This window comes from Ranitomeya imitator, chromosome 6 (genome assembly GCF_032444005.1).
Source record: "Ranitomeya imitator isolate aRanImi1 chromosome 6, aRanImi1.pri, whole genome shotgun sequence".
In the NCBI taxonomy this organism is placed as follows: Eukaryota; Metazoa; Chordata; class Amphibia; order Anura; family Dendrobatidae; genus Ranitomeya; species Ranitomeya imitator.
Window position 1 is genome coordinate 537,503,977 of NC_091287.1, and position 18,774 is coordinate 537,522,750.

The window sequence follows — 18,774 nt, forward strand, 5'->3', positions numbered from 1 at the left end:
GTAATAATTTTACCACGCAGGTGGTAACAATCATCATTTTCATATATAGATTGTGACACAGCCATTACCTGAAATAGAAACCGCTGTGTAGGAAGCTTAAAACTGAGACACAAACTCTGCTACAAATGTGAGAAGATGGTTTCATGTCAGTGGTAATGCACCAAGGCAAGAGTGAGCACAGAGACCAGGTAGTTATACTGCATCAGCAAGGAGTCTCCCAGGGAAAGATTCCAAAGCAGACTGGGGTGCCCAGATGTGTTGCTCAAGCTCTTTTCAAGAGGCACCAGGAAATGAGCAACGCTAAGGACTATAGACGTAGTGATTGGCCAAGGAAACTTAGTGCAGCTAGTGAAAGACACATGACTTATTTCCCTTCAAAATCTGAAGATGTCCAGTAGTGCCATAAACTCAGAACTGGCAGCAACTAGTGGGATCCAGCTACTGTTCCGAGAAGTCTGGCTAGAAGTGGTCTTCCTGGATGAGTTGCAGCCATAAACCATACCATCGATATGGAAGCAAGGACACGTGACTCAACTATGCTTAAAAACATAGGAATTGGTGCATGTGTTCTGGTCTGATGAGTCAAAGTGCAAAATATTTGGCTGTAACAGAAGGCAGTTTGTTCACCGAAGGGCTGGAGAGCGGCACAATAATGAGGGTCTGCAGGAACACTAAAGCACGATGGAGGGTCCAGCAAATTTGGAGCTGCATTTCAGCAAATGGGATTGGGGATTTGGTCAGGATCAATGGTGAGAAATACAGGCAGATACTGATCCATCATGGAATACCATCAGTGAGGCATCTGGCTCCAAATTTATTTTGCAGCAGAACAACAACCCCCAACATCCCGCCAATGTCATTAAGAACGATGAGTCCTGGATGTGATGAATCGGTCCCGCACAGCCCTGATATCGCATCATCCAGTCTGTCTGGGGTATCATGAAGTGACAGAAGGATCTGCACAAGTGACATCCACAGAACATTTAGGATTAGTTCTCCAAGATCTTGATTTTTGCAAAGTGCAGTCACCAAATATTAACGGGATTTAGATTTCTTAATATTAATGGGATTTAGATTTCTTTTGTTCATTCACTTTTCATTTTGTTAATTGCTAGAAATAAACTATTAACACTTCTATTGTTGGAAGCCTTCCTGGTTCACTAACACAATTAGTGTTACTTGTGCCTCCGCAAGAGTTTGTATATAGAGCTGCAGTGGTGATGTCCTATGTACTATACAAGAACATCGCCTTGTGCCGTATACATCTACACCACTGAGTAACTTAGTTATCTCTAGGACAGTCCGTTTTTTGAAGTGTAAAAAAACACTCCAATAAATATGGGCCATTGTGTCAGATTTTTAGTTATCAGAATTTGAGCAGCACCAATGATCGGACTTCAACAATAAGATCTATTGGACAATTGCTTTAGCAAAACTTCCGGGGTCTTCTAGTTCCAGAGAGTAACGAGACTCTCCTAAATTAAGACAGTAACAAGGGCCTTACGAATGCCATGCCAGGCTAAGATTATGCTGTTTCTGTAGATGAAGACAGACTTTCTAGAAGGAAGAGCATAGTGGACACCATATCCATCCAAGTGGACATGCTGACTGGAAGTAGCACAGAGGACAAGGTAAGTTCTCATCTCATTCTTACCATATGCCGTATTCTGTTGTTCCCTGATAATTCGGAAGGGCAGAGTCTTCTCTGAAATTGACATGATTGGCGAGAAGACTGAGAAGATCTCTGCCATCAATGCTTCTCCAAAGGTAGAAATCTTTGATTATCGGTGGTAGTCGAAGGACCTAATCAAGTGTTCCCCCCAACTCTGGTCCTCAAGAGCCACCAACAGGTCATGTTTTCAGGATTTCCTTAGTATTGCACAGGTGATAATTGCATCACCTGCACAGGCAATAATTTCATCACCTGTGCAATACTAAGGAGATCCTGAAGACATGACCTGTTGGTGGCTCTTGAGGACCGGAGTTGGGGAACACTGCCCTAATCATACACAAATTGGAGAGAGCCCCAGTCATTTCATTATGCCAGTCCCATGCCATGGTTAGCCGCACAGCTCATAGACATGGCCTTGAGGGGTCACATAGCACCTCACCCCTCGACCAAGCACCACAATCTCTTCGTCTTCGCAATCTGAGGTCTACTAGTTAGTAAGTAAATTGCGTCTATGCCCCAACAGCAAAAAAAAAAATAATAATAATGTCTCTGGGGTGGTGTAATAAGAAAAAAAAAAAAACCTTCTCTACTCCTGGACCTTCGCCGCTCCTTTGCACAAGGTTCTGTGTCCCCTGCCGGTCTCCTGACATCTTCTGGCGGGATCGGAGCACCTGATCGGCTTTAGCCGTCACATTTTGTCTGTTCAATTTCCTATTGTTGTTAACTATTGCTAAAACATTGTCCATCTTTTCTCTTCCGTTTTTGTTGTAGGTGAACACTGAAGAGATCACATTTGAATCCCTGAAGAAAGCGATTGGTAAGAGGCGTCGTATTACGGTCGTGTTGCTTATTCTCATTTCCTCCTCCACTTGGGTCATAAATGGTCTTGTAAACATGAGCCTCTTCCATGTGCTTCACTACTTCACGACGTCTTCAAGTTCATATGTAGGAAATGTCTGGTCGGTTACCCATCACTTTAGCAGTATGATAGTCCATCTGTAACAGAACCAAGAGCAGCTTCTCACCTGGCGAACATATATGTTATGGACATCCATCTATCTGGTTGCCTCCAAAATCAGCTGTTTATGGGGGATATCTGCAGTACAGTGTTCAAGATCTCCACTGTCTGTCATTTAATAGGAACATTTGTTTACTTTCAAGGGTTATAAATCTGTCCAGGTCTTTGATTGACACATAGGTTTCTGGATTATTTCTGAACACAGCTATAACTTTGCCTACTTTTGCATTTATCCATTTTTTTATTGTTCCAATTCAGCTAAAATGCAAAATGAAATAACCTTTCCTATAGACTCCATTAAAAATATACTACCGTTTGTGTGTATTCAGCTTCCATGCATGTCTGTGTGTCTCAATAATTACAGACTGCAAACAAACTGCTTCATTCTACCCTCTAAGGATAAGGAACAAGAGAAAAAAATTAGCTTCACATGGAACATCCAGTGAACTATGAACCAGCAGCTTCACCAGCAAGTAGCACATTCTGAGCTCTGAACCTGCACATGCAGGGTACGCCTGCTGAGCTCTGAACCTGCACATGCAGGGTACGCCTGCTGAGCTCTGAACCTGCACATGCAGGGTACGCCTGCTGAGCTCTGAACCTGCACATGCAGGGTACGCCTGCTGAGCTCTGAACCTGCACATGCAGAGTACGCCTGCTGAGCTCTGAACCTGCACATGCAGGGTACGCCTGCTGAGCTCTGAACCTGCACATGCAGGGTACGCCTGCCGAGCTCTGAACCTGCACATGCAGGGTACGCCTGCCGAGCTCTGAACCTGCACATGCAGGGTACGCCTGCCGAGCTCTGAACCTGTAGATACAGAGCAAACCTCCTGAGCTCTGAACCTTAAGATATGCAGGGTACACATGATGAGCTCTGTGCCTAAAGGTACCTTCACACTAAACGATATCGCTAGCGATCCGTGACGTTGCAGCGTCCTTGCTAGCGATATCGTTCAGTGTGACACGCAGCAGCGATCAGAATCCTGCTGTGATGTCGTTGGTCAGGGCTAGAAGGCCAAAACTTTATTTGGTCGCTGGATCTCCCGCTGACATCGCTGAATCGGCGTGTGTGACGCCGAATCAGCGATGTCTTCACTGGTAACCAGGGTAAACATCAGGTTACTAAGCGCAGGGCCGCGCTTAGTAACCCGATGTTTACCCTGGTTACCATCCTAAAAGTAAAAAAAAACAAACACTACATACTTACCTTCAGCTGTCTGTCCCCGGCGCTGTGCTTCTCTGTACTCACTGTGAGCACAGCGGCCGGAAAGCAGAGCGGTGACGTCACCGCTCTGCTTTCCGGCTGACCGGCGCTCACAGCCAGTGCAGGAAGCAGAGCGCCGGGGACAGACAGCTGAAAAAGTATGTAGTGTTTGTTTTTTTTACTTTTATGATGGTAACCAGGGTAAACATCGGGTTACTAAGCGCGGCCCTGCGCTTAGTAACCCGATGTTTACTCTGGTTACCGGCATCGTTGGTCGCTGGAGAGCGGTCTGTGTGACAGCTCTCCAGCGACCAAACAGCGACGCTGCAGCGATCCGGATCGTTGTCTGGATCGCTGCAGCTTCGTTTAGTGTGAAGGTACCTTTAGATGCTGGGCACACCTGCTGAGCTCTGAATCTGTAGATGCAGAGCAAACCTGCTGAGCTCTGAGCCTGTAGATGCAGAGCAAAGCTGCTAAGCTCTGAACCTGCAGATATGCAGGGTACACCTGATGAGCTCTGAATCTGTAGATGCAGAGCACGCCTGCTGAGCTCTGAGCCTGTACATGCCGGGCACACCTGCTGAGCTCTGAGCCTGGAGATGCAGGGCGTACCTGCTGATCTCTGAACCTGGAGATGCCCGGCACACCTGCTGATCTCTGAACCTGGAGATGCCCGGCACACCTGCTGATCTCTGACCCTGGAGATGCAAGGAACACCTGCTGAGCTCTGAACCTGGAGATGCCGGGTACACCTGCTGATCTCTGAACCTGGAGATGCCGGGCACACCTGCTGAGCTCTGAACCTGGAGATGCCGGGCACACCTGCTGATCTCTGAACCTGGAGATGCCGGGCACACCTGCTGAGCTCTGATCCTGGAGATGCCGGGCACACCTGCTGAGCTCTGAACCTGGAGATGCCGGGCACACCTGCTGATCTCTGAACCTGGAGATGCCGGGCACACCTGCTGATCTCTGTACCTGGAGATGCAGGGCGTACCTGCTGATCTCTGAACCTGGAGATGCAGGGCGTACCTGCTGATCTCTGTACCTGGAGATGCAGGGCGTACCTGCTGATCTCTGAACCTGGAGATGCAGGGCGTACCTGCTGATCTCTGACCCTGGAGATGCCCGGGACACCTGCTGAGCTCTGTACCTGGAGATGCAGAGCACACCTACTGATCTCTGAACCTGGAGATGCCGGGCACACCTGCTGAGCTCTGAACCTGGAGATGCCGGGCACACATGCTGATCTCTGTACCTGGAGATGCCCGGCACACCACCTGAGCTCTGTACCTGGAGATGCAGAGCACACCTTCCGAGCTCTGTACCTGGAGATGCAGAGCACACCTGCTGAGCTCTGAACCTGGAGATGCCGGGCACACCTGCTGATCTCTGATCCTGGAGATGCCGGGCACACCTGCTGAGCTCTGAACCTGGAGATGCCGAGCACACCTGCTGATCTCTGAACCTGGAGATGCCGGGCACACCTGCTGAGCTCTGAACCTGGAGATGCCGGGCACACCTGCTGATCTCTGTACCTGGAGATGCCGGGCACACCTGCTGATCTCTGAACCTGGAGATGCCGGGCACACCTGCTGATCTCTGAACCTGGAGATGCCGGGCGTACCTGCTGATCTCTGAACCTGGAGATGCCGGCACACCTGCTGATCTCTGAACCTGGAGATGCCAACACACCTGCTGATCTCTGAACCTGGAGATGCCGGGCACACCTGCAGAGCTCTGAACTGGTGGATGCAGGGTACACCTGCAGAGCTCTGAACTGGTGGATGCAGGGTACACCTGCTGATCTCTGAACCTGGAGATGCCGGGCACACCTGCTGATCTCTGAACCTGGAGATGCCGGGCACACCTGCAGAGCTCTGAACTGGTGGATGCAGGGTACACCTGCAGAGCTCTGAACTGGTGGATGCAGGGTACACCTGCTGATCTCTGAACCTGGAGATGCCGGGCACACCTGCTCATCTCTGAACCTGGAGATGCCGGGCACACCTGCTGATCTCTGTACCTGGAGATGCCGGGCACACCTGCTGATCTCTGAACCTGGAGATGCCGGGCACACCTGCTGATCTCTGAACCTGGAGATGCCGGGCACACCTGCTGATCTCTGAACCTGGAGATGCCGGGCGTACCTGCTGATCTCTGAACCTGGAGATGCCGGGCACACCAGCTGATCTCTGAACCTGGAGATGCCGACACACCTGCTGATCTCTGAACCTGGAGATGCCGGGCACACCTGCAGAGCTCTGAACTGGTGGATGCAGGGTACACCTGCAGAGCTCTGAACTGGTGGATGCAGGGTACACCTGCTGATCTCTGAACCTGGAGATGCCGGGCACACCTGCAGAGCTCTGAACTGGTGGATGCAGGGTACACCTGCAGAGCTCTGAACTGGTGGATGCAGGGTACACCTGCAGAGCTCTGAACTGGTGGATGCAGGGTACACCTGCAGAGCTCTGAACTGGTGGATGCAGGGTACACCTGCAGAGCTCTGAACTGGTGGATGCAGGGTACACCTGCTGATCTCTGAACCTGGAGATGCCGGGCATACCTGCAGAGCTCTGAACTGGTGGATGCAGGGTACACCTGCTGATCTCTGAACCTGGAGATGCCGGGCACACCTGCAGAGCTCTGAACTGGTGGATGCAGGGTACACCTTCTGAGCTCTGAACCTGCAGCTTCACAAGCAGACATTTCAAAGAAAGAATAGTTATTAATAGGTATTTATTCCTGGTGAAGTCGTCATTCAGACTTTGAAACGCATTGAATAAACCACTATTCTTTATGTGAACCACTTTGGACCTTCATTTAGTTGGCAGCGCGGACCATTTCCACATTATCCCTTTCATCTATCTAAAGAAATAATAGTTAAAATAGTAATGCAGAACTCCGCCACTCCAAGTGCACAGAACTGTAACTAAAATGTGTTTTCCTTAAAAAGGAGCGCCTACCCTTCAAAGATTGACAATAAACTGCTAATGTGCATCTTAGTCTGTAAGTAATACAAGTACTTTGGAATATTTTTGTTTATTTTTGTTCTAATTCCAACAAACAGACAACACTGGCATGGAAGAGCAGGAGAAAGAGAAGAGACGTCAGGTCATAGAAAAGTTCCAGAAGGCGCCATTTGAAGAGATCGCTGCACAGTGTGAATCTAAAGTGAGTTCTTACCGGTAGCATCAGACCCCTGAAGCTCCGTGTACAGCCCCCCGGGAATTATGCTGTTTTATACTTCGTTAAAATAAGTACCAGTGTGATAATCGAGTCCTGGACCCAATAGCGCTGCGTCCATTATGGGTGTTGGATTTATTCCCTTGTGGGTTTTGTTTGTGTTTTGTTTTTGTTTTGCTTTTGTTTGTTTTTTATAAAACTGTCCCTATCATTTATTTTAGACCAAATAGCGGCATTTAAACAGAATTCTATCCTATGCATACGCGCATCGACTCCCATTGGACCCCTGTGACACGATCGCAGGGGATTAATGTGTCACTGTAGCAGCCAGGGGTCTGCTGAAGACCCCCGCTGCTGTTACCTCGCTCTGCTGTAGGCCAAGATCCATAGGAGACCGAAATTTTGACTATATACTCTAATCTCAGATTCAAGTTCCCTGAGGGGATCAAAAAAATAATGTAAATAAAAAAGGCACAAAAAAATACTGAAAATTGCAAAAAATATAAAAATCATTTCGCTTTTCCCCCATGAAAAATAAAAAGGGGGGGGGGAATATATTTGGTAATGCTGCTTTAGTAAAAGTCGCATCTATTAAAAACGTGGTATTAATGGAATCCGCTAAACGCTGCAAAGAGATAAAATGTAATTTCTGGAGTTGTTTTTTTTTTTTTTTTTGTCACCTCCCCTCTTAAGGCTTCTTTTAACCCCTTTCTGACATTAGACGTACTATCCCGTCGAGGTGGGGTGGGCCCCTATGACCACCGACGGGATAGTACGTCATATGCGATCGGCAGCGCTCACGGGGGGAGCGCCGCCGATCGCGGCCGGGTGTCAGCTGTTTATCGCAGCTGACATCCGGCACTATGTGCCAGGAGCGGTCACGGACCGCCCCCGGCACATTAACCCCTGGCACACTGCGATCAAAGATGATCGCGATGTGCCGGCGGTACAGGGAAGCTTCCCGCAGGGAGGGGGCTCCCTGCGGGCTTCCCTGAGCCCCCCGCAGCAACGCGATGTGATCGCGTTGCTGCGAGGGTCTTATCTCCCTCCCTCCCTGCTCCCTTCAGCCCCGGATCCAAGATGGCCGCGGATCCGGGTCCTGCAGGGAGGGAGGTGGCTTCACAGAGCCTGCTCAGAGCAGGCACTGTGAAGCCTGCAGCACTGTAAGTCAGATCAGTGATCTGACAGAGTGCTATGCAAACTGTCAGATCATTGATCTGTGATGTCCCCCTCTGGGACAAAATAAAATAGTTTAAAAAAAATTTCCAAATGTGTAAAAAAAAAAATAAAAAAAAATATTCCTAAGTAATGAAAAAAAAAAAAAATATTATTGCCATAAATACATTTCTTCATCTAAATAAATAAAAAAAAAAACAATAAAAGTACACATATTTAGTATCGCCGCGTCCGTAACGACCCAACCCATAAAACTAGCCCACTAGTTAACCCCTTCAGTAAACACCGTAAGAAAAAAAAAAAACGAGGCAAAAAACAACGCTTTATTATCATACCGCTGAACAAAAAGTGGAATAACACGCGATCAAAAAGACAGATATAAATAACCATGGTACCGCTGAAAACGTCATCTTATCCCGCAAAAAACGAGCCGCCATACAGCATCATCAGCAAAAAAATAAAAAAGTTATAGTCCTGAGAATAAAGCGATGCAAAAATAATTATTTTTTCTGTAAAATAGTTTTTATTGTATAAAAGCGCCAAAACATAAAAAAATTATATAAATGAGGTGTCGCTGTAATCGTACTGACCCGATGAATAAAACTGCTTTATCAATTTTACCAAACGCGGAACGGTATAAACGCCTCCCCCAAAAGAAATTCATGAATAGCTGGTTTTTGGTCATTCTTCCTCACAAAAATCGGAATAAAAAGCGATCAAAAAATGTCACGTGCCCGAAAAAGTTACCAATAAAAACGTCAACTCGTCCGGCAAAAAACAAGACCTCACATGACTCTGTGGACCAAAATATGGAAAAATTATAGCTCTCAAAATGTGGTAACGCAAAAAATATTTTTTGCAATAAAAAGCGTCTTTCAGTGTGTGACGGCTGTCAATCATAAAAATCCGCTAAAAAACCCGCTATAAAAGTAAATCAAACCCCCCTTCATCACTTCTTTAGTTAGGGAAAAATTAAAAAAATGTATTTATTTCCATTTTCCCGTTAGGGTTTGGGCTAGGGTTTGGGCTAGGGTTAGGGCTAGGGTTAGGGTTAGGGCTGGGGCTACAGTTAGAGTTGGGGCTAAAGTTAGGGTTTAGATTACATTTACAGTTGGGAATAGGGTTGGGATTAGGGTTAGGGGTGTGTCTGGGTTAGAGGTGTGGTTAGGGTTACTGTTGGGATTAGGGTTAGGGGTGTGTTTGGATTAGGGTTTCAGTTATAATTGGGGGGTTTCCACTGTTTAGGCACATCAGGGGCTCTCCAAACACGACATGGCGTCCGATCTCCATTCCAGCCAATTCTGCGTTGAAAAAGTAAAACAATGCTCCTTCCCTTCCGAGCTCTCCCGTGTGCCCAAACAGGGGTTTACCCCAACATATGGGGTATCAGCGTACTCAGGACAAATAGGACAACAACTTTTGGGGTCCAATTTCTCCTGTTACCTTTGGGAAAATACAAAACTGGGGGCTAAAATATAATTTTTGTGGGAAAAAAAAAAGATTTTTTATTTTCACGGCTCTGCGTTATAAACTGTAGTGTAACACTTGGGGGTTCAAAGTTCTAACAACACATCTAGATGAGTTCCTTAGGGGGTCTAGTTTCCAAAATGGTGTCACTTGTGGGGGGTTTCTACTGTTTAGGTACATTAGGGGCTCTGCAAACGCAATGTGACACCTGCAGACCATTCCATCTAAGTCTGCATTCCAAATGGAGCTCCTTCCCTTCCGAGCCCTCCCATGCGCCCAAACAGTGGTTTCCCCCCACTTATGGGGTATCAGCGCACTCAGGACAAATTGGACAACAAATTTTGGGGTCCAATTTCTCCTGTTATCCTCGGGAAAATACAAAACTGGTGGCTAAAAAAATAATTTTTGTGGGAAAAAATTTTTGTTTTATTTTTACGGCTCTGCATTATAAACTTCTGTGAAGCCCTTGGTGGGTCAAAGTGCTCACCACACATCCAGATAAGTTCCTTAGGGGGTCTACTTTCCACAATGGTGTCACTTGTGGGGGGTTTCAATGTTTAGGCACATCAGTGGCTCTCCAAACGCAACATGGCGTCCCATCTCAATTCCTGTCAATTTTGCATTGAAAAGTCAAACGGCGCTCCTTCCCATCCGAGCTCTCCCATGCGCCCAAACAGTGGTTTTCCCCCACATATGGGGTATCAGCGTACTCAGGACAAATTGTACAACAACTTTTGGGGTCCATTTTCTCCTGTTACCCTTGGTAAAATAAAACAAATTGGAGCTGAAGTAAATTTTTTGTGAAAAAAAGTTAAATGTTCATTTTTATTTAAACATTCCAAAAATTCCTGTGAAGCACCAGAAGGGTTAATAAACTTCTTGAATATGGTTTTGAGCACCTTGAGGGGTGCAGTTTTTAGAATGGTGTCATACTTGGGTATTTTCTATCATATAGACCCCTCAAAATGACTTCAAATGAGATGTGGTCCCTAAAAAAAAAAATGGTGTTGTAAAAATGAGAAATTGCTGGTCAACTTTTAACCCTTATAACTCCCTAACAAAAAAAAATTTTGGTTCCAAAATTGTGCTGATGTAAAGTAGACATGTGGGAAATGTTACTTATTAAGTATTTTGTGTGACATATCTCTGTGATTTAATTGCATAAAAATTCAAAGTTGGAAAATTGTGAAATTTTCATAATTTTCGCCAAATTTCCATTTTTTTTTTCACAAATAAACGCAGGTACTATCAAAGAAATTTTACCACTATCATGAAGTACAATATGTCACGAGAAAACAATGTCAGAATCACCAGGATCCGTTGAAGCGTTCCAGAGTTATAACCTCATAAAGGGACAGTGGTCAGAATTCTAAAAATTGGCCCGGTCATTAACGTGCAAACCACCCTTGGGGGTAAAGGGGTTAATTAAAATCCGTATTTAAAGCATCATAGGTGCACACAATTATTAATAAAAGCGTCAGCTCATCACACGAACAAACAAATCCATTTTTACCGTGTAATAAACACCATAAAACAGCCCCCCTCCCCCCCCAAAAAAATGTGAAAATTGTTTATTTTTTTTCGACCACACCTGGAATTTTTTTTTGGGGCCGTTCTTCAGTACATTGTATGGTAATATAAATGTCATCATTCAAAACTACAACACGTCTCACATAAAAGCCAGCTCTCGTGCGGCCATATCGATGGAAAAATAATAATTTAAAGAAAAAAAGTTATGACTCTAAAAAAAAAAAAAGGCAAGTGAAGAGCAAAAATAAAAAAATCCCCTGGTCCTTAAAAGGGTTAAACAGCTCATTTTCTGCCAGGTGCTTTCTTGGTTTATATTAGTAGTTTTAGCGCACTTCGGCTGCCATGATCTCCCATAATCCCTATATTTTTTAATAGTGAGCTCTAGGAGCCGCGTGCTTACCTTATCGGCCTGCGCCCAACCGTTAACCCCCTTCTATTCTGTATTTCTTTTCATATTTCCAGGCGAACCTGCTGCATGAGAAGCTGGCGCAGATACTGGAGCTGACAATCAGGTAACGAACTACATTTTGGAGCTGTTCAGACACTAAGCGGGTTACAGGGTGTTCCTGGAAACGCCCCCTGGGGTACCAGCAGCAAGTGTGCCAGCTCAGTGCAGCACCCCCACAGGTGAATTAAGGTATTACACACTTCTAAGGTGAGATGCTGTAGATCAGGATGATAAACCAGGACACACAACTCCCTCATAATGGGCCTTACGAGCTAACTACCTAAGTGAACTGTCTCATAAAAACACCACCATTTTTATAATTAAAGGGAATGTGTCTTCACTAAATTACCTACTGTTTAAATCCGGGTTATGTTAAATGTATTTTTTTTTTCAATCTTGGTAAATGTTTTTTTTTTTTAATTAAATATCCCAATCTGTTTAAAAAAAAAATTATGTATAGAAATCTTGCTATTTTAATACACACTGGTCACTGGGGCTCTCTTAGGCTCATGCTTCATGTTATTTCAGGAAATGCACAGTATTAGCAATATACTGACTCAGACCATATCTTTTTTACTGAAGCATCTAATGTGTGCGCGCAAAGGTCATTTAAAGGGATGAGGAGGTGGTGAGCTGTGATATCACCTATTGTGAATGGTGGATCCTGTGTTATCTACTGTATATAGAGGTGTTATCAGTCATTGTACAGGAGGAGGAGGTGAGCTGTGATATCACCTATTGTGAATGGTGGATCCTGTGTTATCTACTGTATATAGAGGTGTTATCAGTCATTGTACAGGAGGAGGAGGTGAGCTGTGACATCACCTATTGTGAATGGTGGATCCTGTGTTATCTACTGTATATAGAGGTGTTATCGGTCATTGTACAGGAGGAGGAGGTGAGCTGTGACAACACCTATTGTGAATGGTGGATCCTGTGTTATCTACTGTATATAGAGGTGTTATCAGTCATTGTACAGGAGGAGGAGGTGAGCTGTGACATCACCTATTGTGAATGGTGGATCCTGTGTTATCTACTGTATATAGAGGTGTTATCAGTCATTGTACAAGAGGAGGAGGTGAGCTGTGACATCACCTATTGTGAATGATGGATCCTGTGTTATCTACTGTATATAGAGGTGTTATCGGTCATTGTACAGGAGGAGGAGGTGAGCTGTGACATCACCTATTGTGAATGGTGGATCCTGTGTTATCTACTGTATATAGAGGTGTTATCGGTCATTGTACAGGAGGAGGAGGTGAGCTGTGACAACACCTATTGTGAATGGTGGATCCTGTGTTATCTACTGTATACAGAGGTGTTATCGGTCATTGTACAGGCGGAGGAGGTGAGCTGTGACATCACCTATTGTGAATGGTGGATCCTGTGTTATCTACTGTATATAGAGGTGTTATCGGTCATTGTACAGGAGGAGGAGGTGAGCTGTGACATCACCTATTGTGAATGGTGGCTCCTGTGTTATCTACTGTATATAGAGGTGTTATCAGTCATTGTACAGGAGGAGGAGGTGAGCTGTGATATCACCTATTGTGAATGGTGGATCCTGTGTTATCTACTGTATATAGAGGTGTTATATCAGTCATTGTACAGGAGGAGGTGAGCTGTGACATCACCTATTGTGAATGGTGGATCCTGTGTTATCTACTGTATATAGAGGTGTTATATCAGTCATTGTACAGGAGGAGGTGAGCTGTGACATCACCTATTGTGAATGGTGGATCCTGTGTTATCTACTGTATATAGAGGTGTTATATCAGTGGCATGGCAGTGTTTTTTAAATCATGCACATTCTGGCACATAATCATTGTTCTCCGGCTGGGGATCCTCCAGGGCTAAGTACTTTTAAGTTATATTGTCCACTTTGTGAGTTAGTGGCCAAAATGTTTCTCTACTTGTAAAGCTAATGTAGTAATGTTTGCTTTTTTTTTTAGTAGACAAGGTAGATGGTTTTTACCTAAGTATGTTATATTCTTATTATTAACTTCTAGGATATAAAATGGTAACCTTACTTTTCTGTTTCAGGCCACCCCCCAGCCCATCTGGGACAATCACCATCACGGCTGGACATGCCCAATATCAGTCTGTCCCAGTATATGAGATGAAATTTCCCGATCTCTGCGTCTACTGAACTGCGGCCTCTGCTCCATCATCCTGACATCTGTATCATATGGTATTTTAGGATTTGTGTTGCTTCACAGTAATCATCGCTGCAAGAGCCAATCAAAGCGAAGCTTCATACTGTTACGTCGCCAAAGGACGCGGATCGGAATATCTGATAGAATTTAATGGTTTCCAAAAAATACCGAAATGTAACTTGTTACCCAAGAGTAATTCCGTTTTTTTTTTTTGTTCTTTTGTGTATGTTCAAATTGTTAGAGCGACATCGGCGGTTATATAAAGTGATAAAGTGCAGGTGCAATGGGGGGCTGCAGTGTACAGCTGCCCATGTAGCCCTGCACAGGATAGCTTCAGCATGCCGAATGTAGAGGCGAGAGCTCAGGAGGATGTGTCTCATGCCGAGTCATATAAGAGAAGTGGTTTGGACAAATACACTAAGGCAATGGAGATCAAAACAGTTGTTTTGATAAAAGAGGGAACTGGGAGATTTCATCACCCAAATGTGATTGGTTTGATGACAGACCGTGCGCAAAACCAGAGGCTTTATTGGATTCCTCCAGTTATTATCGGAGCTGGGTCTACCACCAAAAGCAACAGGGAGATCAAGAGGCCCAGTTGTGTGGGTAGCATCAAATGCCTCTGCTTTTTACGTAGAGCCTCTGATGGTTATGTAATCCTCTTCTGGTTAGGTAGAGACTCTCCTGGTTAGGTAGAGAGTGAGGCTCTCTTGGTTGGGTAGAGACTCTCCTGGTTCGGGACAGACTGTTCTAGTTAGCGAGAGACTCTTCTGGTTAGCGAGAGACTCTTCTAGTTAGGTAGAGACTCTTCTGGCTAGCGAGAGACTCTTCTGGTTAGGTAGAGACTCTTCTGGTTAGGTAGAGACTCTTCTGGTTAGGTAGAGACTCTTCTGGTTAGGGAGAGACTCTTCTGGTTAGCTAGAGACTCTTCTGGTTAGGGAGAGACTCTTCTGGTTAGGGAGAGACTCTTCTGGTTAGGTAGAGGCTCTCCTGTCTAGGTAGAGGCTCTCCTGTCTAGGTAGAGGCTCTCCTGTCTAGGTAGAGGCTCTCCTGTCTAGGTAGAGGCTCTCCTGTCTAGGTAGAGGCTCTCCTGGCTAGGTAGACCCTCTCCTGGCTAGGTAGAGGCTCTCATGGCTAGGTAGAGGCTCTATTATCCTCTGTGCATTTTCTACTATCTCTATACAACTTCTCTCGCCTACGCTTTTATACTTTTGGCAGTAGATTGCTTGTGGGCACCAGCCTCTACGAGACTCAGGAACTGAAATTGGCCATAGAGAACAGATTGGTCCACAGCATCGGTGGTAACCTGCTGATTCCTGTGGATCTGACCTCTTGAGACCCCCCCCAGTGATCCCGAGAACTGATCCCTGAAATGCTCCGTTAGACCTGTGCAGTTACGGTGCATGCGCCTTCCTTGTCTATGGGCTGCTTATAATAACTGAGCGCTATTTCACCAGCAGGCAAGGTGACTTGTGGCTCTCTCGTGGCATGTTGAGAGTCCTGACTGCGTTTCTTGGCTTTAATACACTTTTTTTTCCTTTTCTGGACAAAAAAAATTGAGGGCAGGTACCGCTTCCATTTTAATTTAATTGCCTCTTTCATGGGAACAATGAGGGTTCTCTGCAGTCAGACCCCACCGACCAGTAAGTCACCTTGCCTAGATGGGGATAACCCTTCAGTCATGATTGCATCCTCCGAATATATAGAATTTTTGTGTAACTTTGATCCAGGACCTCTGACAGCCACTTGTCTCCATCCACCACGTGGCCCGACGTGTCACTTTCCTCGTTATGTGACGGGAAAGTCATTGTGTTGCCGATGGTTGACAGTGGCCAGCTAAAGGAAGGCGTGAAGTTCCAGGCTGCATAGACTTTCACAAGTAAACCTGTAAAGTATATAATTTTTTTTTTTTTTTTTTTTTTATTTATGGGATTTTGAAGTTTTGGGTTTTTTTGTGAGGGGGGAATGTTTGCAAAACCGAGCATTCATGTGGGACTCCGCATTTTTCGAGGTAGGTTGTTTGTTGTTTTGTAGCAGCCCAAAGCGAACACGTCTAAAAGTCTCCACTGATCGAAGGTCTTTGTTAGTAGACTTAGAATTTCAATATTTTTTGCCAAGTTAAGGAACATGCTGTTCGACCTCTCATTGTTATGTGCAATACTTCTAGAGACTTCGAGTCCAGGTTTCCTTTACACACAGTTTTGGGTATTTTTCTTGATACTTTTTCTTTAGATTATTTGTTGGGTTCTCGGTTGTTTCTCCACGACGTAACGATATCACAGTTCATGTAAATCTTGAATACTTTTAGTTTATTCACATCTTACACTACCAAAGTCTTTAACGACTGTTAAAAAAAAAATAAGTATGTGAACCCCATGTCCTTGAAGGTTAACTTATTGTCTCAATGTACCTGAATTTTACCAAATATTTGTAGAGGAGTTCTGACATTCATTACTTTGGTTCTTTTTGTTTTCTTTTCTCATGTTTTTAGCTGCAGGTTTAAGTTCATTCATTACTGCTAATTTTACATTCAGTTACATACCTTTTTTTTTTAATAAAATCATGTTTGTATTGTTTGCGGGCGGCCTCCCTATTGTCTTAGGGCTAAAGGTTTTGTTTTAATCGTAATCTGAAACGTTACATTACAGTTTTTGGTCATAAATGGCCAGAATACGTTCTTTTTTTTTTCTTTCACAATCATTACTGTAAGATTTTTTATAAAAAGTATAACTGGCAATCCATTTAAGGAGACTATTGAAGCCAGTAAAATGTAGGAAAAAAAAGTTTTAAAAGATATGAAAAAAAGTATACAAGTTCCAATGACGCCCCCCTTTTGCCTCATTCAAAATAAAACAATAAAAAAATACACGTATTGGATACCGCTGCATTCAGAAACGTCCGATCTATCAAAATATAAACTAAATTAATCCAAACGATAAACGTAGTAACAAAGAAAATAAAAATGCCAGAATGACGTTTTTTTTTTTGGTTGCCGCAACATTGCAATAACGGGCGATCAATTCATGGCACCTACCCCAAAATTGTATCAATAAAAATGTCAGCACAGGGCGCAAAATGACCCAGCCCCGAGATCCCGAAAAATTGAGACGCTACAGGTCTCGGAAAATGAGGCTTTTTTTTTTTTTTTAAACACCAATTTTTAAAAAATTTTCACCACTTAAATAAAAAATAAAGTATAAATGTTTGGTGTCCATGAACTCATAATGACCTGGAGAGTCATAATGGCCGGTCAGTTTTAGCATTTAGTGAACATGGTCACAAAAAAGAAAAAGAAAAAAACAATGGTGGAATTGGAATTTCATCGCACTTTTTTCCCCATTTTTCAGTACACTACATGGTAAAATCAATGATATTCAAAAGTACAACTCATCCTGAAAAAAACAAGCCCTCGCATGGCCATATTGTTACGGCTCTGGGAAGAAGGGGAGCAAAAAAAAAAACAAAAATGCAAAAACGGAAAATCCCAATGTGGTGAAGGTGATTAAAGGGGTTCTTTCTCATCTTCATATTGTTTAAATTTGGCCCCCCTTTAAAGGGTATGTACAGGGTAGGATATCGGTAATATAGCGGTGGGGTTCCGACTGCTGATACCCGGACTCAACATCAGAATTGGGGACTTGTGTCCTGTTTATGATCGGAGTGGCGGTCACTAGAGTCTGCTACCGCTGCATTCCATCTCTGTGACTCCTGAGTACAGCGCTCTGCTTTTGGTAGCAGTCCTATGTAAGTGAAATGGAGCTGCAGCAAAAGGGGCACAGGCAATCTAGTGATCGATGCGGGGTTCAGCAGTCAGATCGCCACCGATTATTATTGATGCTGAGGATAAGCAATAACCTGCGTAACTGGAGGGCACCTATAATGACAGAGCATCTATAGTAATACCTGTGTCAGCCCCACGACATCACATCAAACTACAGACATTGGATAATGCTCCCATACTTCAGATCACTGCATTTTAGGTCAGTGGTTGCAAGGTGACATTAACGCCATCTAATCCCATTGGATGACATGACCATATGACCTCACTATATCAGCCCCACATCATTACAACCTTTGTGGGGGATAGAAAAGGAATTTTTAGGAAAAATATACAAAAAAGTTTTTTTGTTTTTAGAAGTGAACTTTTTTTTAAAAATCTTCTAGGCATTGCAAAGTTGAGTTTTTGTATTCTACTATATTACTTTATTTTGTTTCTTTCTCTCCCTAACGCTATGCTGCAGTGCTGTTCTATGTTGTCAGTTCATGCTGCTTTAAAAGCTGCTTTCATCTGCTGCTCAGCCAAGATCTGCTTTGTTTACGAAATAAGTTATTTTCCCAGTCTGAGAACAGGAGTGGAGAGCAGAGAGGCTCAAACAGGGAAAGTCCCATACTGTATATTTTGTATGGATTTTTGCTGAGCAGCAGATGAAAGCAGCTTCTGAATGAGCGCTTCATCTTAGTTTTTCAGAGAAAAGGAAGCAAAAAAAAAAAGGTGGTGAAGTATATTATAATCACTTTCTAACTTTATCATGCCTGGTGGATAAGTAAATGATGAGTTACTCTTTAAGAATTATTTTTATTTTATTCCGTTTATACAGGATCAGCCAAAACTGAAGAGTTAGCGTCTTAAGAAGAATTTCAGCGGTAATCTTAATAATTAAAAAGAAAACCATACCACTGTGTTACTTTTAGATGTATATATCTGACCGCTTAGGCAGCCATCTTGTGGGCGTAACGCTTGCACTGTAGTATAAACTGCACTGTCCGCCAAGTCTTGTGGCTTCCGTTTACCTGCGTGATGCACACGCGATGCTGGTTGTAGATATAGGATTTTTTTAAACTTGTAAAGTGTAGACATAAATGCGCTAAATGAATATTAGCTCTTCTGGAAGGGTTAGTTATATTTTGTAT

At 44.1% G+C, this 18,774-nt stretch overlaps 1 protein-coding gene across 1 annotated transcript in view; it reads left to right on the top strand.

The window, feature by feature from the left end:
• EFR3A (EFR3 homolog A) overlaps positions 1-16,439 on the top strand; it is a 176,867-nt gene extending 160,428 nt beyond the window's left edge. Inside the window, exons 20-24 of the mRNA XM_069731930.1 lie at positions 1,543-1,631; positions 2,444-2,489; positions 6,971-7,074; positions 11,722-11,771; positions 13,751-16,439. Coding sequence (XP_069588031.1) covers positions 1,543-1,631; positions 2,444-2,489; positions 6,971-7,074; positions 11,722-11,771; positions 13,751-13,856 — 395 coding nt within the window. The 3' untranslated portion in view covers positions 13,857-16,439. The remainder of the gene's footprint in view (positions 1-1,542; positions 1,632-2,443; positions 2,490-6,970; positions 7,075-11,721; positions 11,772-13,750) is intronic.
• Positions 16,440-18,774: the final 2,335 nt, after the last annotated feature.